This window comes from Orbicella franksi, chromosome 4, assembly GCF_964199315.1.
Source record: "Orbicella franksi chromosome 4, jaOrbFran1.1, whole genome shotgun sequence".
NCBI classification, from domain to species: Eukaryota; Metazoa; Cnidaria; class Anthozoa; order Scleractinia; family Merulinidae; genus Orbicella; species Orbicella franksi.
This window is the reverse complement of record NC_138148.1, coordinates 9,087,070-9,109,963: the sequence shown is the minus strand read 5'-3', so window position 1 is coordinate 9,109,963 and position 22,894 is coordinate 9,087,070. Positions and strand designations below refer to the sequence as shown.

Here is a 22,894-nt window from a genome sequence, read left to right as displayed (position 1 = left end):
CCAGCCAATCAGGACACAGCGTGAAGACCACCGTGACCACAAGTTGACAATTCAAGATGACCAAGAACCAATTATTCGCACCATTACCTTTTGTAGAATAACAATGGTTCACGAAATATTTTCGAATGTTTTTCAATTCAAAGTACAGACCGGCGAAAGTGTGGTTTTTCTGTAATTGTTCAGCGAATTGTTTCTTCCAAACCGCACGATTTGTATTTTTGCTTCCTAGCCGTCGGACATGCGTTAGAATAAATACATCTTTATACCATGAAAATTGCATAAAGGAAGTTGAATAAATTTTTGAGAAACATTTTTCTCTTATTTCTGCCCTGTTTCCTTCGGTTTGTTGTTGGGGACGCTCTAGGGATGCTAACATAACGTATTTTATAGTTACTGTTACTGCTGACCACGAAAAACGCGGGAGATAAGAAAAGCAATGTGGCCGTTCGTCTGCATCACAGTTCGCGCATTCTGAAGCTGTTTGTAGTTTCCAAGTTTGGGGTTGTTGAGCCGTTTCTTGTCGAAGCAGTTAATCAACGATTCCTTCAAGAAACCAAGCATGTTGAAAGAAAACCACTTTCGGGTGTGCAAAAGGTTGGCTTGTGTTTCAAGCCTGGTCTCTGGAAAGCAACGTGCAACGAGCGCGCCACTACAGACATCGATAAATTCAAGAACTTTTTCAGCAGGAGTCAATGTTCTGTTCAAGGAAACCTGTTGTCAACATCTGAAAGTTTTCGATCGAAACTGCGTTCTACCTTGTGATGCAGAAAGAGTAAAGCTGTGTTCAAGAGGATCACAATCGCGTACATGCATTGCAAATAACTGCCTTAATTTACTCTCAGCGCGTTCATTGTTTACATCTGCTTCGACTCGAGCAAACACGCACACGACCACTGGACGAAATTTAACAGACAGCAGGAAAACAAATCTAGATTTAAAAACTAAAACAGCGAGGAAACCTCCAGCTAAGAATCCTACCATCGGGTCACGTCGAACCAGCAATCAAAAGGTAAAGAAAGGATCAATCAGCTGTTATGTAATCACCAAGAAGATACTGTAGACACAAAGGGGCGGGCGGGGGGGGGGGGGGGGGGGCGATAAATAAACTTCCTATTAATACGCTAATGGGGATGTGCCACAGGATGGCATTGCATTTTCATGAGTGAATTGACTTTGATGGGGTTGGATTTTCAATAGATGTACTAATAGTGTACGGGTACAGATTGAATTGCATGATTTGCATTAGTATACTAGTAGAATTCTGCTAAAATGGGATAGGGGTTCTGAGATGCTGGTGGCACATACCCAGCAAAAATTGACCTAAGTACCTTCCTTTGGTGAAATGGAAAGCACCTCTGTAGCCTTGTGTTTTTTGTCTTTGCTGAGGAACAGTCAAACCTGGACAAGTTTTCAGTGGCAGATCTAGGGGAGGGGCCCCCATATTTTGGGTAAAAGAAAGAAGAAATTGGAAAAGGAAGAAAATCTGGCAGGGTAAGTAAAACAACAACCCCCCTTAGCTCAAGGTTTGGATCTGCCATTGGTTTTGTTAGGTGACAGGGAACTGGAAACATTGATGATTGTCAATTTGTAACTTTGGTCCAATGTATCCCTGCAGTTGAGTGGAAGATCAAGAGAACAAGCAGTCCCTGCCTCCAGAGTAGGACGACTGTGGAACTATGGTGGTATGTCCCTTAGAAAAAAGCAAGAGTTGTAATAAATTTCTTGATTAAAGAGCGTGAAGGAACATTCTGGCAAACTGTCAGTAAGGAGACAACCTGCATAGCAAATATTCTGTAGGAGCAAAGCCTAGTTACATGAAAATTGAGGGGAGAGCAATTGATAGAGTCTGGGGTGGCTGGGTGAGTCAGGCCCCTTCACCACCCCAACCTGCCCTCCTCGTATTGATTTTTTATCCTCTCACCCCTAGTACAGCCAACTTTCACCTTGCAGACACCTCACTACTACGGACGCTCACTATTACGGAATTACGGACACTTTCATGGTACCAAAGTGACAACTTTATTGTTTTGATTCTCAATAAAACAGACACCACGTACTTCTCATATATAACATAATTATGTAAAATTACAGTCTGCTGTTCATCATTTGTCAAAATACACTTCAAAAGACGTCTGGAATGTTTATATTCACATCAATTCTTTTTTTTGACATTGTTTATGTTATTTATTGCATGTTAAGAGCACTCTTTATCTCACACCCGCTATTACAGACTTTCACTATTACGGAAACTAAATGACATCCCTGAACTTGTCCGCCATAATGAGAGTTGACTGTATCACGTAAGACTTACAAGTATATAAACATTCTTGGTTGAAGAGCTTAGTAAAAGGACACTTTGAAAAGCTGTTAGTAGGAACATAGTCTACATAGCAAATGCTCTGTAGAAACAAAGTCTGTTTATGCAGAAATTGAGGAGGGGGGGGAGTGTAAAAAATTGACAGAGTCAGGGGTGGTTGGATGAGTGGTCCCACCACTCCATCTTCATTGATTTGTTGCTCTTGCCCCAATTTTCATGCTAAATCTAGCTCCACAAATTTATTTGTGAAGTAATTAAAGACAGTTATTATTTTGTTTTACTTTTTGTCTTTTTGTAGTTGTGTCCATGTCTTGTATGTTTCATAATAGTGTGGGGTTACCAACAGTGATATGTTATTTGTAGTTCCGTTTCACGGAACTTAAATAATAACATTCTTTTATTTTTTTTGTTTGCAGGCCTGGTTGCTGGGTTGGGTCTTGGTGCTCTGGCTGAGGTCACTAAGAGACAGCTTGGTCTTGGCAAGGAAGGTAAGTAAGAGAGCTTCAATCATTCACTTATTTGTTTTTTTAGTCAGCTGAAAAAAGCAACCTACGGAAGTTGTGACACTTTAAAGTAGTGGTAAGTTAAACTGTCTTATTATGTAGTCAAACCTGCAGTTGCAACCACCTCTTGCAAGTGACACCTTTCCTCAGTGACCAGTTGACTTTTCACCAATTGACTTTTTATATGAATAAAACATGAATAAATGAATAAAATCTCTGCAGTTACCATATGTTAATGAGGCAAAATTTTAACTGTAATATGGTCTAGTAAGCTCTCATAAGCATTCACCTACATGTAGGCTTGACATTTTGGGTGGTCACCTATGGGAGGTTCAACTGTAAATTCGTTTGATATTGTCCATATACTTCGTTGCAGGACCTAGTGTGGCAGAGCTTGCTGGAAGTCCATTTCTGTCAGAAGCAAATGCTGAAAGAATTGTGAGCACTCTGTGTAAAATGAGAGGAGCAGCATTAAAATTAGGTCAAATGTTGAGCATTCAAGGTATTTATTATGATGATTGCATCATTTTTTGACTAAATTATTATTAATAATAATTTATTATTAATCGTAATAAAATTACTGTTTCTTCTTCTTTTTTCAGACAACCAGTTTATTTCACCGGAGTTGCAGGCAATATTTGAGCGAGTTCGCGACAGTGCAGATTTCATGCCACGCTGGCAGTTGGAGGTAGGTCAATGTGGGCATGCCATAATTCAGACTAATGAAATATATAATAAACAATTTTTCATTGATTGCTTTGTTCAAATAGTATTGTCAATTATTAACATATTATTTATAAGATAAGTCTTTAGAATAGCCTTGAGTAATGCTATATAGTTAATGATCAATGTTTTGACAACTTGATGATATATAATGTGAAAGCTCACAGTTTGTTGCCATCTTTTGGGCAAGGTTGGTTACAAGAGCTTAGAAACAAAGAAAAGCCTGTTGTGTGGTAGAGGTTTTACAATGTGGTGTTTACTCTTTTTTTACGGAGAATTTTTGTAACAGGATTTTGTGAAGGTGGTGTTAGAGGGGTGAGGGAAGCTGCTTGCTTTTGAGAGAAAAGTTCCCAGAAATGTTCCGGATTGAACACTAATGAGATTCAAATTCCTCATGATAAGCATCACAGTGTCCTCATTGGTAAAAAGTCACCAAAACACCCACAATTCTGTCAAATATGAAGTAATTTATAAAAATGTCAAATAACCCTGCCAAATATGAACTATTAATGAAATAATACTTGCATTCAATCCTGGACATAAGTGAAAGTTCCGGGTGCCTTTAATTAGTCTCTGTCTCAAATGAATTGTGATTGGTTGGCTGTTTCTAAGCGTGATCCAGTTCCTAGGTAGGAAAGATGTTTGTTCATTTCATTGTTTACAAGTTTAATACTTTGTTCACACTTGGACTATGGGTCAGCTATTATCAGATACACTACTGAAAAACAGTGCTCATTCAGAGTTCAATAGCATTCTGTCAGACTTCATATTTCCATGTGTTTTCTGTATAGTTCAAGTTAAAAATTCATTTTTAATAAATTTTTAGTTTTTTGTTATTTTGTTGTTGTGGTTGGTTTTCCTGTATGGTCAAATCAGGTAGAGATAGATGTTGACTAAATTGAAAGAGGAATTTAACATCTTTTTTTCTATTATCACAGAAAGTTCTAGTCAAGGAGTTAGGAGCGGATTGGCATGACAAGCTTTTAGAATTTGATATGAAGCCCTTTGCTGCAGCATCCATTGGCCAGGTCCATAGAGGAGTGCTCAAAGATGGCCGTCCTGTGGCCATAAAGATTCAGGTACATATGTATAACCTGGACAGGCGAGGATGCATTTTCTTTTTTTTAAAAAAAAAAGCAATTGCCTAACATAAAATTGTGATTCTTGAGGGCCTAATGTAATGCCAAAAAGGTGTGGGTATGAGTCCAGACCAAGGCTGTTGCCTAAGGAAATTTCTAAGGAGCCCTTCGGGGTCCTCACTTCAAAACTTAGGAGCCCAAGCCACTTTTTTGGGAGCCCAGAGTAAATTTGCTGTGGTCAATCTGGGGGATTGGGGAGACTGGGGAAGACAGGGAGCAGGGTGGAGTGAATTTGGAAATTTAGGGGAGGGGTCCGGAGGCAGAGATTTTCCATGAGACACTAATACGGTCTAATGTCAATCAAATTTTTGAAATAAAGGGTTCAGCAAAGTGATCAGGTCATGACTGAGAAAGAATACTATTTGTGGTCAAACAAATTCAATAATTGGTGTATCCATGCAAGTGCTGCAGCTTTTTTTACAAGAATTTATAGTCTCTTTTGTTTGTGAGTTTAGCAATTCTATTTTAACAAAACAAAATACGTTGTACAAATCATGAAATGCAAGCTGCAAATGAAAACAAATAAAAATGAAAGAGGCATTTGGGGCGTTTGAATTTGGCGTCACTGAAATGTGCTTTCCTTCCCCGGGCTTCAGGGGCATAAGTATAAACAAGAGGTGTTTTCTTAGGCAGCATTACCGCATTATATTGGCTGCTTCTTTGGAGAAAAGAAATTCTCATATATTGGGCGGAGTCGCAACAATTCGTTTGATAATTTAAAATATAAAACCCTGGTATGCAAAAAGAATTGCAATGATGTTTTCTTTTTGTTGGCTAACTACTTGAATATTTCGACATTTAAGTCATAAATACCGGTATCCTTTCAGAAACTACAGAAATTTATTCAGCTAAGTGAAGTTTTCCAAAGTATCGGACAAAAAAAAAAGCCTAAGAATTTAGAGACATTTACCTTTATTCAATTGTTAATATAATGTCAGCAGCATCATAACTCCAATTCCAAAAGTAATTGTTATCAAAGTAGTTATTTTGCAACTGGAATCAGTAGGGCATCAACAGAGACACAATCCATTGGCATACATGACGTGCATTTATTCAATACTGAGCTTGCAATGCATTATAGGGCGATTTTCAAATATGGCTGTTTTCGGTTGTTTTGTGAGCGGAGAGAGACTTTGTTGCCGTGTTTTGGCCCATATTTCTCGTGTTAAAAGCAAAACAGGACCAGAGTAGCTGTTGTTTTCCGTTTAATTTATTGTGTGAATGATTTTTTGACCGATTTCATGAGAAGATTGAAGTCGTCAGACAGATTGGATGGAGATGAAAACTCCATGTTTAGGCGCCCACTCGGGCTCCTTGAACAAAACTTTAGTCGCCCGCACTCGTAACTTAGGCGCCTCAGGCGCCCGTTAGGCAGCAGCCTTGCAGACCCTCATCTTTTTGGGATTAGGGCAGGGAATCTATAGGGCATGAAAATGGTGCACAGTCACGCATCACATGAAGTCAGTCCAGTGTAGCCTAAGACCAGTTAGAGAAGATTGCAAGGAACTAGGAGAGGCCATGAAGATTGGTTAACAATATTTCATTCCCTGGGAGTTGAAGGGGTTATTTTTTGCTTCTTAATGAAGCTTCTTTACTCAAGCATAACAAAGATCACTTTCTGACAGGGATGAACTACACTATCATCTTACCTGGCCATTCATCACAATCATTTGCAAATTATGCTAGCCTTGTAAGTATCATACTCCTCGTTATCACCCTTAAAAATTATTAATATTGCCAAATCATGGTGGACTGCAGCTTATATCATAATTGTATGTACAGGGAAAATGGCTATACAGTTGAACCCTTTTGATAGGAATGCAAAGGACTATTGTAACTGCCCTTTAGGTCAGGTTGTCCTTTAAAAAGGGTTATTTTCAGAACAAATTAATGAACTACCACCAGCAACAAGTCTTAGTCTGTATGAATGATATGTTTGTATTTACTAGCAGATGCCCTCAATGAGGAAGGGGCTCAAATATAATTGTCTAGTTTGTAAACAAGCTTGTTATTGACAAGCTCATTGTTCATGTCTGATTAGTATCCTGGAGTTGGCAAGAGTATCGACAGTGACATCAACAACTTGATGACTGTGTTGAAAGTCAGTAATCTTTTACCAGAAGGTATGTCTTTTGTTGTGACCCATTAATACAACATGCAAATATATTCAATTTGGGGCATTTTGTTGCAGGTATGGCTTTAAAGTCCATGTACTTAGCTATAACATGTCCCACTTCCCTACAAACACCACCTCCTACCTAGCTAGAATGGTAGACATATAGGTAGATAGCTGTGACAATTCTAATAAGTTTCCTTTTTTGGGAGGGGGGAGGGGTGGGGGAGAAGTCTATTCTAGTAGTGAAGATCTTGTGTTCAATATGAATATATTTAATAGAGTGGAATTGTTATGAAACTCAACAAAGTTCTTTGTTGTTTGTTTTTGTTCTCTTTTTTGGCATTGACCCTGCACAAAACACAATAGTTGTTTACTCCGTATTGAGGAACTAACCAATAGAAACGTGTTTGGTTACGTAATTCATGCATAGTATATGATCGCAAAACAAAAGATTGTGCAGGGTCGTGGACCCTCTAACATAAATCTTGGCAAATTTGTTTGCTCCTTTGATGTTTGCCAGGCTTCATAACCAGTCCCCCCTGTTAACTATGATATGAAATATTGAGCTTTTATTAGCCAGTTACAGCACTGCTAGTTAAATGTTGCATAACTCAAAACAGATACACTTTTTAAAATCTAAATGTATTTATATATACAAGTGTGCCATGAACTATTGGATAGGTACTGATTATAATCCGTCTGGCTGACAGTCTTGTCTCTGGTCTTCATCAGGGCTTTATGCAGAGAACGCCATTGATGTGGCTCGACGAGAGATGGCTTGGGAAGTTGATTATCTCAGAGAAGCAAAGAATGGACAGCATTTTAGGTGAGTCTGAATCCCTTACTAAATTTAACCTTTTCTGTGTAAATCCATCGATATGTTCAGCAAAATTTGGGCATCAGTTTTTCCGCTAAGCTAAGTTATATAGTCTGCTCTATTGCTGAACTCATGTGGTTTAGTAAGAAAACAAATATGCAGATATTCCTTACAGGTATATCTGTATGCTCATGACAAAGCTTGGACATGCACCAAACCCTTAAATGTGCAGCCTGTTGTTTCGCTGTCAGTAGGAACACTTATTTAGGTCAAAGTTCTATTAAAACTTCAGGGAACTGTTACAAGACATGCCAGACTTTTATGTTCCCGAGGTCATTGAAGATCTCACGTCTAAACAAGTGCTGACAACAGAGCTGATACAGGGTACGTCACTTGACAAGATTGAAAATCCAGACCAGGACACTATCAACAAGGTAATGTGAAGAAAGCTAACAAACCATCCATGTTGCTTCAGAAGAGCTTTGAACTTACATGTAGCTTGTTTAAGTTTTAAGTGTAGAAACAGTTGGACCTTGAACATCTGCTCACCTTGTTATAGGTGTTGTTAAAGTTTAAATATAATTATGTTGTGGTTCAATTCATATTATACCCTGGGTAAAATTTGGTATTTCCCTTGTTCTGTTTTATGGTAATATATAATAATTGCTCATATAATTAAAATACCAAGTTGTACCTAGGGTAAATCACGTCATTCATTTTGTGTCAGCCATTTTGAATTTAAATTAATGTATGCAACTAGACATTCTAAAATTCTTGGGGTGAGGAATTTTTGAAAATTGCTTAAAACTCTGAGAAAATAAACAGTTATCAGCTTGGATGTCAAAAGATGTCTGAAGGTCTCTGACCAGCTGACTACATTTTCAAAATTTAAAATGGCCTCCATGAAGCAAACAATGCTTAGACATGTATCAGTCCCCATATTTGATGTTGAGGCTTCCTGTGTTGTCTCCTGAACCTCTGAGGGAATAAAACTTCAGTAAAATAATATTTGTGCATATTATGCCATGGTTACTATAAGCTGCTCCTTCAATTGAAGGAATGCCAATAAAAATGCTTCTCGTGTGATACCATCCTCTTTTTATTGAGGAAACAAAAACATGATTTGTAGGGAGAATATATAACATAATTTATCAGGCACACCTTGGGATTTTTCCAGGAGCCCCTTCAATTGTCCCACAGCATAGGGAACCACATTCTGTTTAAAAAGCTTAAGAGAACTGCACCTAATCAACCTCTTTTGTTGACTGTCTTGTTTTCATCTCAGTTGTGCTTGAACATCCTCAGACTTTGCTTGAAGGAAGTCTTTGAGTTCAGATTTATGCAGACAGATCCCAATTGGTCCAATTTTTTCTTTGATCCGGTCACTAAAAAGGTTTGTCCTACATTTACAACTCTTGCTGCAAAAAAATAATAAAAAACTTGAACCCAAACAGCTAAATTGATGGTACCCAATTGTTTGTATATTCCCAGTGGAGTTTCACATTGTTAGAGTTAAGTGCCTTGTCCAAGAACCAGAATAGCTCAGTAAATACATGAAAAATGCTTAACTTTTCATACAATCAAGTTGAAGGCTTTATTTTTTGTTGTGGCCGATCTGATGCTAAATTGATTTAACACATTGATTTAACATTTGTATAACTTTTTCTACACTCTTCTCGCAGATTTGTCTTCTTGATTTTGGAGCTTCTCGTTCTTATGACAAGAAATTTGTAGACAAATATATCAAGGTAAGATTTTTTTCCTTCCTCCTGGTATCCGTGTTTACCGGTTGCTTAGCCCGCAAGTCAAATAGCCCCTAGTTGGAACAGAACTCATTTCCCTAGTCGAATAAGACGAAACAAAGAGAAATAATACTCAATAATTTCGCTTTAGTGTATCTGTAGTCTCTCGTCGTAACTGTTGTTAATTATTATTTGTAATATCATTAGTTTATTAGTTGTCTTTAGTCATTGTTGTCAATTCTAGTCTCTTTAGTTCTCTTGTTACCTTCAGTTGTATTTAGTTGTACCTAGTTGTATACTAATAACTCGTCTAAACATGACCCGCCTAGATTAGCTCAGCTATCCGCGGGCATGTTACAATTGTAATTTTAATTTGATAACAAATAAAATGTATGTATGTAAAAAAATATGTATGTAAGAAATATCATTGCTTGGGAATACCAATATGGCCACTGTGGAATAATGCAAAAGGGTTCCAGAACTTTTCAAGCTAGAACCACACATATGCCAGGCAATGCTTGCATAATAAACTTACATCACCACAAAATATGGAGGCTCAGATGGGACCAAGGTAATTATGTTTTCATCTTGACTGCTGCATGGTTTTGATGTACCTGAATGGTGCTGGTCAGGAATTGGCTATTTCCTTGTTCCATCGAGCCTCTGTTTCAACACGAGTCATTCAAAACCTCTCTTATGAAAATAAGTTTTATTTACATGAAAATGAACCAGTTGGCGGAATTCATTTTCGTTTGAATGGTTTTGCACTTACACTTGTTTTGACACAGAGGCAGCAGGCAACTCGGAAATGGCCTATTTGGTTTCGTACTCAAATTCAAAAAAAAAAAAACTGGGAACTGGTTTGAATGTTCTTCGAGCGCTCTGTACGCTACACGTGCCTATATTTTGACATTACTTTTTTTGACGTAGATAATCCGTGGCGCGGCCATTGGAGATCGAGGCATGGTGATTGACAACTCCATCGGCCTGGGGTTCCTTACGGGTTATGAGTCCAAGGTAAGGGTGCTTGAAAGGTAAAAAATACGTGTTAAGAAATATATCTTCTTGGACGTCTCTTCTTGCGCGCTAAATTCCTCTCCCGAAATTCAACCAGGCTTGCGCTGACTGGATTCGAATAAGATGCCATTTGTGTTTTTATATTATGGGAAAAGTTGGGTTCAGCAAGTCTGTATCCTCTTTAGCGTTCCCGTACAAAGAGTTTTTCGGCGTTCTGACCGCGCTTAAATTGGAGCGAGAGCAAAATTTCGACGAAGCAGAAGGTGGTGAGGCGAGAGAGGTAACTGCTTCTCGCTCCAATTTACGCGCGGCCAGAATGCGGAAAAGCTCTTTTTACGGGAACGCTTGCTAAGCAGGCTATATCCTCTTAATTTTGACGTACCCATAAAATGGTAGAAATGAACAATCGATTTTTTTTTTTTTAAAGAATTGCTTACGCCCCCGAGATTTAGCCTTAAGGAAACGCTTCTTCGCTAATTATTTTCGTGTAAACTCTACTTGTTTCTCTTTCCTCTCCTATTTTCTTATCTGGAACGGATCTACGGATGGGGGGGTGGGGTTCGTGGAGTTCGATCTAACCCTAGGAAATGAGACATTCCACAAATGAGACATTACAACTCGCTGACTTGGTCTCAAGATGCCCGAAATCCCATTTCCGAGGGCCTTTAGACGCCCCGACCCCCTTTCAGGGGACCACCTTCGGCGGTCCCTAAAACGAATCCCTTTCTTTAAAACCCTGTATCCGCCCCAGTTCTATATACCGAACAAGATCTTGTCAATTTATTTGATCCTTTGCTTGCTGTCCTTGTGGTAGGTGATGATCAACGCACACGCAGACGCAGTAATGATCCTGGGAGAGCCCTTCGCTAGCAACGAGCCGTTCAATTTTCAGGCCCAGGACACCACCAGACGCATCAAAGAACTCCTGCCGATCATGTTACGTCATCGCCTGTCCCCACCCCCCGAGGAAACGTACTCGCTCCATCGGAAAATGTCTGGATCGTTTTTGCTGTGTGCAAAGCTGGGCGCGTCTATTGGCTGCAAGCCGTTGTTTGACGAAGTGTGGAAAAAGTACAAATTCGATTGAATGGGACCGTGCGAGAATAACAGAACACTGTCAAGGTGCGGAACTTGGAAAAGATGCTCTGTTATTAGCAGCAAGCTGCGCGGTTCGAATCTAACGGTGCAAGAAGGCGACAAATTGGATAAGAAACATAATTATGATGATCACAGTGAGGCATTGTTTTGATAAAATACCGTAACATCCCCCCCGCCCCCAACCTTCGCTCCCTCCCCCTTCTAGGGCTCAAGGTACAGGAGACAAGGCAAGAGGGTAGTACGCGTGGAATATCAGAGAGAAGAATAGGAACTATGGCTCCGAGTTGTTTTGCCTTCCCTTCAAAATAGGGGGACCTACCCCCTCTTCCCGCAAAACAGAAAGAAAGCAAGGAACAAACAAACAACAGCATTCTAAAATCATAACAAATGAAACGTTATTTAATATAGAAGGTAAATGGAAATTTCTGATGTTTCAAATCCTGATGTTTCAAATCCTGATGTTTCGGTTAAAAGTTCAGCCTAAATCAGGTAGAAGTGATAAAAAAATTACGAAGAGCACGTTATATACTAGGGAAAATACAAATTTCAAGGCTAGTGCAATTTGATTGTCAAAAATTGTGGGTTTTCTTAGTAAACAATGTTGTCTTTGTAGTTTTCTAATCACTTACTTCTGATTAAGGCTGAGATTTTAGCTGAAACATCAGGTCTTTACAATTCAATTGTTATATACTTTTTAAACAGAACGCGGTAACGTTGTATTTGTTATTATGAATCCAGCTGGTTACAGGTCCATTTTAAAAATCATTCAGTTGCAGACTTGTGGTGGGAAATTGTAAATATATTGAGCCATCTCTGAAATTTGTATTGTGTCTTTATTTCTGCATATGTTCTAAACGTTTTGGAGAATACGGTATGTAAGGTTGAAATTTGCCACAAGGGTATCTTCCAGATTGTGGTAAATGACAATCGCTCAGCTCTTTAGCCCAGTATCAAGATAGCAATTCTCGTAATGGTTCCCATGCATTACTTACTGCAAAAGTTGGGAGAATATCTTAGAAATCTACACATTGGCTCTTTGTTGATGTTTCCGTATTTGTCCCGACCTGTAGAATTGAAAATGTTAGGCATCTTGTTTTTGGGGTAGCGGAGGAAAGGGTAAAAGGGTTCCTTCTTTTTCTGGTGAATATTACAAGAAAAAGTTAGCAATTAATCTCGCTAGTGGACTCAGTAGGTTTCAGAAAGGAGTCATCTTCGGTTGGAACACTCTCCCCTCCCACGCCCTCACCAGGCCCTCACCCCACCCCCCTCACCACTTTCCACTTTTTGAATGGCTGTACTGTAAGCAGTGACGTCATATGTCACCTGACGTCATGCAGGCGGGTCCCACTGAAACCAGAAACGAGAAGCGAAGTCTCCCTCTACTTACACGCAGTACAATTTGTTGTCTGGTGAAAAAAATGTCCTTCTGTACTGTTGGGGGCAAAGAACAGCTGATTCTTGCGTTCTCGTCAAGGTTTCGTGTAAGATTGTGTACATCGATTACATGTTGTAATTACCATGAACACAATCACCACCGAATGTACGCAATCACACCAAATTTAATTTTCTTGCAAAAAATTTGCTGCCAACAATATGAATGTACACTACTATCTTCTGCAATCACAGTTCATTCAACTTTAACACCAGTGTGTACAGATGCGTCTACACTACGCCGAGGAATTTGAAAACCCAGCTTTATTTCTACGGCTAGGCTTACCGTTCACACTAATCCGTCACGAAAACGGAGCTTTCTTAAAACGCTCTTCAGACTGCAGGAATGTGAAAACGCCGACTTTTCGTTTCCGTGTGGAAGAAAACAAACTTGGCAACGGAGCTTTTTGAAGACGATGACCTCACAATAATCATGACCGTGATTTCCTTGCCCGAGTGTTGTTGTTGTTTTTTCAAACACAAATCCAAAATGACGGGTGATTTGCTGCGTTTTGAAGTTTCTCCGGCGTAATGTGGGCGGAAAAGATTTGATACGTTTTCAGAGTGAAGCCTCCGTTTTCAAATTCCTCTGGCTTAAAGCAGATAGGGTTTTATTCATCCTTAATTTTGTAACTTCCAGCAGGCACGAACAGCATCCTCATATGTAACATATTTGGGCTTGACCCAAGTTCCATAAAGAGGGAGTTTAAGCGACCGCGACGTTGACGCCGAGTTCAACATCAACTATTTTACCTTGAAGTCGAAACTCGCGGCGGGAAACTAGATTGTCTAGATTCATTCAGCTAGTTTACGACGGTCAGATCTATCTTAACGGAATATGTAAGCGTTCAATTCAGAAAATCGAACTTAAAAAAATCGCCATTGTGGTTCACGTTCTTCAGGCTACACTGCCTTTATTTCGGTCATTTCTTGTTGTTTTGCAGAGGACGGCTAAGAAATCTACTAAGATTTATGACACATGCGTGCTCTTTTGTTTAGCAACGTCGTTGTGGGTTGCTTGAACTCCCTGTTGATCAAAACGATTTGCGACAAAGGAATGACCAATATTGAAGACGATTAAGAGGTTTATGGATCATTTCTGGTCTGGAGTTAATAAGGGGTCCACGCAGCGAGTGTGTGATTTGTGTTAAACGTGTTTTCAGCTATTTTTCAGAATTGCCTGGGTCGCTTAGACGTGGCAGCTAAAACATCCTGAAGAAGGCAGTAATGCCGAAACATTTGTTGATTTATACCGCCAATAAGCGTCTTTTTAACAATATTTTTAACGTTTACTTGTGGGTCGCTTAGACACCAACTCTCAAAACACGAGGTAATATTTTTTTCTAATTTTTCTTAAGGAAACATGGCACCACTTGTTCATAACATATGGACAACTGAAAAAAAGAAATACGATCAAAATACTGTGTGATCTTCGGACATCTTCAGAGATTGTCGGAATATTTTCGTGTCATCTTTGTTAAATCTTTAGGTCAACGTTCGAATTTACGTACATTGTAAATCCTCGCCTGATCTTCGGGAATCTTTGCAGTTTGTCGCATTCGACGAAACCAAATAAATGTGGAACGCGTCCACCATCCAGGGCAATTAGAATTCCGCGCATTTTTTGCCCTGTATGTTATGAGATGCTAGTATATATATCTAAACCAAAGCTAAGATATATGCTAAATTAAATGTAAACTGGTTACGTGCGATAACAAGAGAAGACCAATGTAAATACCTTGATATTCCCTTGGAGATAACTGTTTGCATTTGCATTTGCATGGACAGTGATCGGGCTTTGCCGGAGAAAAAACTGTGGGTATTTACTTTATGATGACTTCTCCTAACAAAGCCGTGAAAATACGACCAAGTTCGTCTCATATATACATACATATACTAAAGACGACTTTCATTGATGTTGACGTTCAATTCAGTTCTAAGGTCTTAAGATCACAGTTCTTGGTTCTACCCGTTCTGTACAAGAGATGTTTGTACACATGGATCATTCGTAAGAGTTCCAACGGGTCTTGACTCTGGGAGTGACTTCATCTAACCAGTGCTTGGTCAACTGTATGGGATTGCTGGTGAAGATTGCATTGAATGTCTTTTCGTGTCACTGCTATGAGATCAGGTTGATGGAATACCGGTTTCCTTGGGCTCTCGCCAGTTGATAGTTAGAAACAGCTGGAATCACCATATGAGCTGGCACGGTGATGACTATAAACGGCTTTTGCCTGTTCTACTACTACTACTATTACTACTACTACTACTACTACTACGACTACGACTACGACTACGACTACGACTACGACTACGACTACGACTACGACTACGACTACGACTACGACTACGACTACTACTACGACTACTACTACGACTACTACTACGACTACTACTACGACTACTACTACGACTACTACTACGACTATTACTACGACTACTACTACGACTACTACTACGACTACTACTACGACTACTACTACGACTACTACTACGACTACTACTACGACTACTACTACGACTACTACTACTACTACTCAATACCTGAGGGATTACCAACTTTCAAATATACTTCGTAAATATTTCACTTGTAGGGAATTTGTAGTTCACTCGTATTTCACTTTTAGGGAAACTGTGCACTTCTTGCCTACAAAGGTAAACAACCTTTTCAACTCCTAATCGGCAGGCACCAAATATCTGGACTAAGTTACTGGAATTTCGCGTAGTGCAGTTTTCAATTGAATGTCGTAAAACCAAAACCGAAGTAAGCACTATTTCCAATCACAAGGGAAACGGATCATCTAGTGAACCAATCAAAACTCAAAGTAGATAGATGAGGCCGACGCAAAGCGCAGGAAAACGTGTGCGAGGGAGTCGCGATTGGTTATGGTTTTACTTCCGATTGGCTGAAAAAGTGGCGCGAGTTTTTTTGCCAATTGTGTAGCGAAGTATTGCCAAACCAATTACTTTTCGACACTCAAGTGAAAACCGCTCTTTTTCTCTATCACACAAGAAATAACTTGAACTGGTTATACATAGCACTAAAAACACACCACTATAGAAATAATACTGGTAATATTAAAGACTGTTCTTTTCACTCTTGCCGTGGTTTCTTCATTTCTTCCACTTGTCATTAAAAGGAACCAAATCACAGACAGATCCATCTTCTGCAATTTAAAATTATATTTCATAATATATACCTGTGAGTATGAATTCCATCTTACCTATCAGTACACTTTCCTTCGTCTTCTCCGGAAATTGCCGTTGGGGTTTTATCGTGGAAATTTACACCGGAGATTCTGCATTCAGTGTAGTATATGGGATGAAGAGCAAAAACTTCAGACAAACTTGAAACGCTAGATCAACTGGTAATATCGTCGGAAGACGAGTACCAAAGGAATTTAAAAGGGGTCCTAAGCATTCTTTTTATTGCTGCGCACTCATAACAAGTTATCGGACTTTTCCACGGTACAAAACGACAACCAAGAACTGAGCAAACAGACACTGAAATTAGCTTTGAATGAAAAAGGTTTAAATTTCAATCCAGGTTTTCGTTGTTTGTCAATGAAGAATTTAACTGAACTTTTAATGCACGTGAATATATCGAAAGATCTTAAATTTGAACCGCGGAGAAAGATGTTAAGAGATGAATGATCATCCCGGTGATGTAAGCAACTCAAGCAGCTTTGAAAATATAGCCTAAAATCCTAAAACGCACGCCTGGGTGGTACTCTAGAGCACTGCATCGGTATCGCAGAGGTCATGGGTTCGAATCCCATTCATATGATCTCTCATATATTCATTTCTAATCTTCACCATCTACGGGTATATTACGAATTCACAACGTGACCAGCTCCCAGTTGGCTTGATAGCTCAATTGGTAGAGCACTACACCGGTATCGCGAAGGTTGTGGGTTCGAGTCCCGTTGGAGCCTGAGATTGTTTTTTCGGGCTTTGGTTTCACAGCTGCTTAAGTTGTGTATATAGAGTTATGCGATGGTCAGTCACGTCTTCTTGTCTTTCTTCGCAGTTCAGATATATGATTTTTCACATACTCATTTGTACAACTTGTACTCACTTCGTTGTTACTTGCTTTCGCCAAACTTAAGGGTGACATCATCACCAATCAGAACAAATGGAGCCCAGTACTTTTCGGCATGGCCCTTTTTTTTTGGATCTTGATTCAATGAATCTCTAAGATCTTTCATGGCGAGCTGAAGAGCAACACTGGCGCTTTTTCCATTAACGAGGTGGTGGTAGAAATGTGTCATGAACTTCATAGTGGAATCGTCATCAATTTTCCACAGCGAAGCGAGAACAGAACGTGCACCAGCACTCAGAAACGCCCTTGCAATGCCAACCACACCTTCAGCTGAAACATTTCCTCGACCAGTATCACAGCAGCTTAGCACAACAAGCCTGGCTGTTAGCTTAACATTTTGCACATCTTGCATCGTTAGAACGTTGTCATCGTCGCTTTGGTTCTGTTGAGCCAATTCAATCTCGCCAGTGTTTGTTTGCCCGTGCGCTGCTATGTGAACTAAAGCAGCCGAATTGATGCTCTTTAAAACCTCCTCCTTGGTGGCTTCCTGATTTTTTAAGACCTTAGCATTGATTGAGCCACGGATAATGGTGAAGATCTGGTCTACTTCTTTTTCAGCGCATGGCAGCGACTTTGGATTCGAATCCGTTGGATTGGTTGGATTTCCGACAAGAAGCGCCTCAGGCTGGCTGTGGTGATCCTCATGACCTACGATGATCTTTAGACTCGTCAGCGAGGGAAAAATGCGGATTCTGACATATTCACCAAGGTACCTCGCAGCTGGTTCCTCGTGATTTAGCAAAGCAGCATAAGGAACGAAGTACAACGGACCATCCGGGATGATGATCAATTCGTCACCTTTAAGCAAGTCTTCAATGGGTCCTATAATAGTATCATACAGGACGCTTAAAGATGTAACTTTGCTCTGAACATCAGTGTCATGAGCTTCGATTGCAGTACAAACATTCTTATTAAGATGTTGTAAGGCGGCGGCAACATCTATTTCCATTTGCCTAAAACGAATTTCGTCTCCTTTGCGGAATACCCAGAAATTGATGTTGTTGCTTCCCAGGGCCATAAAAACTGTTTGAGTAGATATATTTCTTACAATGTGAGAAATCTCTTCATGCCTTCTACGTACTGTATAGCCAAAGTGCAATTTGAGGAGATCATTTAAATCCTGTGCTCGTCCTTTCTCAGCCTCACATAGAGCTTTATCAGTCCTTTGAAGCTTTAACAGTGTCTCCCACAGAGCAGTGTACGCATTTTTGTGTAGATCACGAAAGCATATTTTCCACTGATCTTCAGACTGCAGGTTAGTTCTCACATCATTGTAGAGTTTCACACAGGATTGGTGATGCTCAAGAGCCTCCAGCAAAGAACCTTCAGATTCAGAATCGCGACCTAACGAGTAAAGGGCTTGTCCTTGTCCGACCGTGTCGTTAACGTCTTCGGCAATTTCAAGACCTCTCTTGTGGAGCAATTTGGCTTGGTTAAAATCTTTGAGGCTACGATAAACATTGCCGAGATTTGTGTAAGCACGTCCTTCTTCTTTTCTGTCCCCGAGTTCTTGGGCAATCATTACGTGTTTGTTATGGCACTTTTTGGCTTCTTCAAAATCAGCAAGGCTATGATAAGCAGTCCCAAGATTTCCATTGGCAAACATTTCTCCACGCCTGTCTTTTTCTTCTATGGCAATCTTAAGACCTTTTCTGTCACACTCAATGCCTTTCACAAAACAACCCGGAATATTTCGGTAGTCGTTTCCAAGGTTGCAGTAAGCTTGCACTTGTGTATATTTGTCCTCAATCCCATGGTCAGTGGATAAGCGAAGCTGTTCTCGGTGGTGCATTTTTGCCTTTTCAAAATCACCAAGATTGGCAAAAGCATTGCCTAGATTGCCATTTGCCAGTGCTTTTCCAGCGGTGTCATTGTTTTTTTCGGCAATTTCAAGCGCTTCCCTGCAGTGTTTAATGGCATTTTGATAATCACCGCGGCTGTCATAGACACTTCCAAGATGGCAAAGTAAACTACATATGCTGACCTTGTTCCCTACTCCTTTGGCAATTTTGAGACTCTCGTCGTAGCTGTTTATAGCGGCATCATAGTTTCCGTCGTTATGATGCGCGATGCCAAGGTTTCCATTGGCACTCCCTTCTGCGACCTTGTCGCGAACTTCTTTGGCGATGTCAAGCTCCTCCTCGTGGTTTTTTATGGCTTCATGAAGATCTCCAAAGCAACGATAAGCAATGCCGAGATTACCATAGGCACGCCCTTCTCCAGCCTTGTCCTTAGCATTTTTGGCAGCTTCAAGCTCCAGCCTGTGAAACTTTATGGCGTTCGTGAAATCTCCGCGACTACGATAAGCAACTCCAAGATTTCCAAAAGCGCGTACTTCGCCCGCCCTGTCCTCGACTTCTTGGGCAATTCCGAGCTCCAGCTCGTGGTACTCGATAGCTTTCTCGAAATCTCGCCGATCGAGATAGCTTATGCCTAGATTTCCATTTGCACGTCCCTCTCCAGCCCTGTTCCTTACTTCTTTAGCAATTTCGAGCATCTTTTCATGGCAATGTATGGCGTTATTGAGATCCCTGAGATTACGATAAGTAATGCCAAGATTTTCAGTGGCACGCCCTTCTCCAGCTCGATCTCCATCTTCTTTAGAGAGATTAAGCTCGCGTTCGTGGTAGTTAATACTTTCATTAAGATCCCCGCGACAACGATAAGCAATGCCAAGACATGCGCAAGCATGTTTTTCTATAGCCCGGTTGCTAACTTCTTTGGCAATGCTAAGTTCCTGCTCGAGGTATTTAATGGCTTCACTGAAATCTCGCCGATTGAGATAAGCAAGACCAAGATTTCCATTTGCATGTCCTTCACCAGCCCGGTCACGAACTTTTGTGGCAATTCTGAGCTCCTGCTGATGGTATCGTATGGCTTCATCGAGATTTCCGAGATTACGACAAGCAATACCTAGCCTTCTATAGGCACGTCCTTGACCAGCTAAATCTCCAGCTTCTTTGACAACGATGAGTACCTGTTTGTCGCACTGAATGGCATCATTGAAATTTCGCAGGTCAATATGGGTAATTGCGAGATTTTCATTGGCGCGTCCTTCTTCAGTGCTGTCCTTAAAGTCTTTGGCAATGCTAAGCTCCTGCTGGTGGCACTCCACGGCTTTAGTAAAATCTCCAAGACTGCGATGGACAATGCCAAGATTTCTGTAGGCAAACATCTCTCCAACGCGGTCCTCGACTTCTTTGGCAATTTCAAGCTCGTGCTCGTGGTAGTTAACGGCTTCTCTGAGGTTTCCAAGACTACGATAAGCAGTGCCAAGATTTCGACAGGCACGTCCTTCTTCACCTCTGTCTCCAGCTTCTTTGGCAATGCAAAGCTCTTGCTCATAATACGTAATGGCTTCACATAACTCTCCGCGGCTACTAAACGCGATACCAAGATGGCCAAAGGCGCGTGCTTCACCAACTTTGTCGCCAGTATCTTTGGCAATGCTAAGCTCCTGCTCGTGGCACTTTATGGCCTGTTTAATATCACCGAGGCAACGATACGCAACACCGAGATTTTTGAACGCACGTCCTTCTTCAGTCTTGTCTCCAACTTCTTTCGCAATGTTAAGCTCCCGCTCATGGTACTCAATGGCCTGATTAATATCACCGAGACAACGATAAGCAATACCGAGATTTTCGTACGCACGTCCTTCTTCAGTCTTGTCCCCAACTTCTTTCGCAATGTTAAGCTCCAGCTCATAGTACTTTGCGGCTTTTTGGAGATCCCCGTGTTTACGGTAAGCAGTGCCGAGAGTTCCATACGCGCGTATTTCTCCAACCCTGTCTCCTCTTCCAGTGGCAATGCTAAGGTCCTGCTTGAGTTTTTTTATGGCATCTTCTTCTTTAGCCCTGTCCCGATCAATGCGCCCAGCTCTAACCTCTTGATGCTCATTTTTAGCAAAAATAAGCAATTTGGCATTGTCAAGTTGTTGCTGTACGATGGTATAAACAAAACTGCTTGCAAAACCGAAAAAAGGAAGAGCAATTTCAAGATTGCCGTATAGTTGTTTGCGTCCAGTCCTGGGTCCAGATCTTTGGTTTTTCTGGTCGTCTGATTGGTACATTGTTGTCTCTTGTCCCGTATGTACCTAGTATAAAGTACATCTTCTGTCACTTTTCTACAGCCATCGTCTAAAAATGAGTTAATCGTTCTTGACTCAGTCACTACTTATAGATAACTTGCACGCTTAAAAATATGAGTTACTCAGTTCACTACTAGGTTTTCATTTGCTCAGGGCGTTAATGGCATTTACAGTCAACACTTATACAGGGAAATTTCTTTCGTATTTACCATCTTGTCGAGCAAATATCTGAGTATAAACCAATATAGCCACTTCAGCTTAATTCCAGAAACTCAAATCAGGCCATCAACAAAAGTAAATTACGGCATTCTGAATGGATTTACACTCAGTGATTTTTTTCGTTCTTTCTAGTAAACTAGTACTAGAGAGTTGTTGTCTCGTGTTTTGAAGTTCACCTGAGATACAGTGACGTTCAAATTTCAGTTGTGTGCCGTTTGAAACCGAATCGTGACGGAGAAAAAACATTTAAAAGAAGCTATCGAGTTCTTTGGAAGATAGAGTGACAACCGAATCGTGACGGAGAAAAAACATTTAAAAGAAGCTATCGAGTTCTTTGGAAGATAGAGTGACAAGTCAAGGCAAAATAAGTGATTCGATGGAAAAGCTGGATAAAAGTTGGTATTTTAGGCCTAATTACGTTCAAAATCCTGGAGGTGCAAATACCCCTCATAACGAAGCACTTGTCATCAGTACTTCTTTCTAATGGATACCCTTCCTCGTTTGTACATAAGCTCACGAAAACAACAAGAACAACAGCTAACCAAGAACCCACGCAAGAATTTAAATCAACTGCAGTTTTACCCTATATCAAAGGTGTATCAGAGGTTCTTCGCTACTGCATACAACAACAAGGCGTACGCACTGTCTTTAAATTTGACACAACTCTTAGGTCCTACTTAATGCGACCTAAAGACACCCTTGAACCAACAAAACAGGACGGTATTGTTTATAAGATTCCTTGTGTACGGCAAAGTGTATATCGGAGAAACAGGGAGAGCTATGCCAGAGAGGATAAAAGAACATGACAGAGACATACGGCTTGCTGGTACGCAAACCTCCGCAATTTCAGAGCACGCCAACGAGATGGAGCTACCACTGGGGACAAAGAAAAGTCAAGTTTATTGATCGTAACCCTCCCTGGTACGCACGAAGGGTCAAGGAAGCTATCCATACTAGACTTTATCCAGATAACATCGATAGAGATAGTGGAATCGAAATTCCTGAAGCATGGATACAAACAATCAAAAACCTCAACAGCCGGTCAGTTACAATGCGGACCTATGAGGGAAGAGCGTCACAAAGTCGGAATGATAATGAGGATCGAAATGCACCAATAGCAGCGAACCAACGTGCTACAAATAGCGACACCTAAACAATCAACCTCATCACCTGATGAAGACTAGCAGTGCAGCAGTCGACACGTCACCATCAACATCTCAAAGTGACTCCATCGTGAGACAAACGAGTAAAATTCATTTGTCGTTTCTTACACCGCGATGAATAATAGACACATCTTTAATGACAGGTATATTGTACATTGCATTTGAAGCAGCCGAAGCAGTTATCGATGGCTGTCAAAACATGCACAAACATGTACAATTACTACAACTGAAGAGTTAAAAGAGATTTCGGATGTGCGACTCCCTCGCAGTTTCCAGTTGAGCCGTGAAGTCGAAGCTATGTCTCGGCACACCTTGAAATGTGCGACTTTAGATCCCTATAGTGTGGCGACATGGGCTGGATATCGGTAAAACTCTAACAGTTTGGTAGCCTCCAAGATACGAGTGGTACTATCCGGAGCT

The 22,894-nt window shown here is 40.5% G+C and overlaps 2 protein-coding genes across 2 annotated transcripts; one reads left to right on the top strand and one right to left on the bottom strand.

Annotated features, from left to right (window-relative positions):
* Positions 1-425: 425 nt before the first annotated feature.
* Positions 426-12,275, top strand: LOC145484410 (atypical kinase COQ8B, mitochondrial-like). The gene is made up of 13 exons (XM_081463028.1): positions 426-1,009; positions 1,616-1,682; positions 2,734-2,805; positions 3,197-3,322; positions 3,423-3,508; positions 4,482-4,622; positions 6,724-6,805; positions 7,531-7,624; positions 7,908-8,049; positions 8,901-9,008; positions 9,298-9,363; positions 10,288-10,374; positions 11,189-12,275. The coding sequence occupies exons 1-13, from the start codon at positions 560-562 to the stop codon at positions 11,459-11,461; spliced, it is 1,794 nt and encodes a 597-aa protein (XP_081319154.1). The 5' UTR covers positions 426-559; the 3' UTR covers positions 11,462-12,275.
* Positions 12,276-16,005: 3,730 nt separating this feature from the next.
* On the bottom strand, positions 16,006-21,074 carry LOC145485493 (uncharacterized). Its single transcript, XM_081464156.1, has 2 exons — positions 16,982-21,074; positions 16,006-16,070 (listed from the first exon to the last, which is right to left on the bottom strand). The coding sequence occupies exon 1, from the start codon at positions 21,072-21,074 to the stop codon at positions 16,989-16,991; it is 4,086 nt and encodes a 1,361-aa protein (XP_081320282.1). The 3' UTR covers positions 16,006-16,070; positions 16,982-16,988.
* Between the last annotated feature and the right edge of the window lie 1,820 nt (positions 21,075-22,894).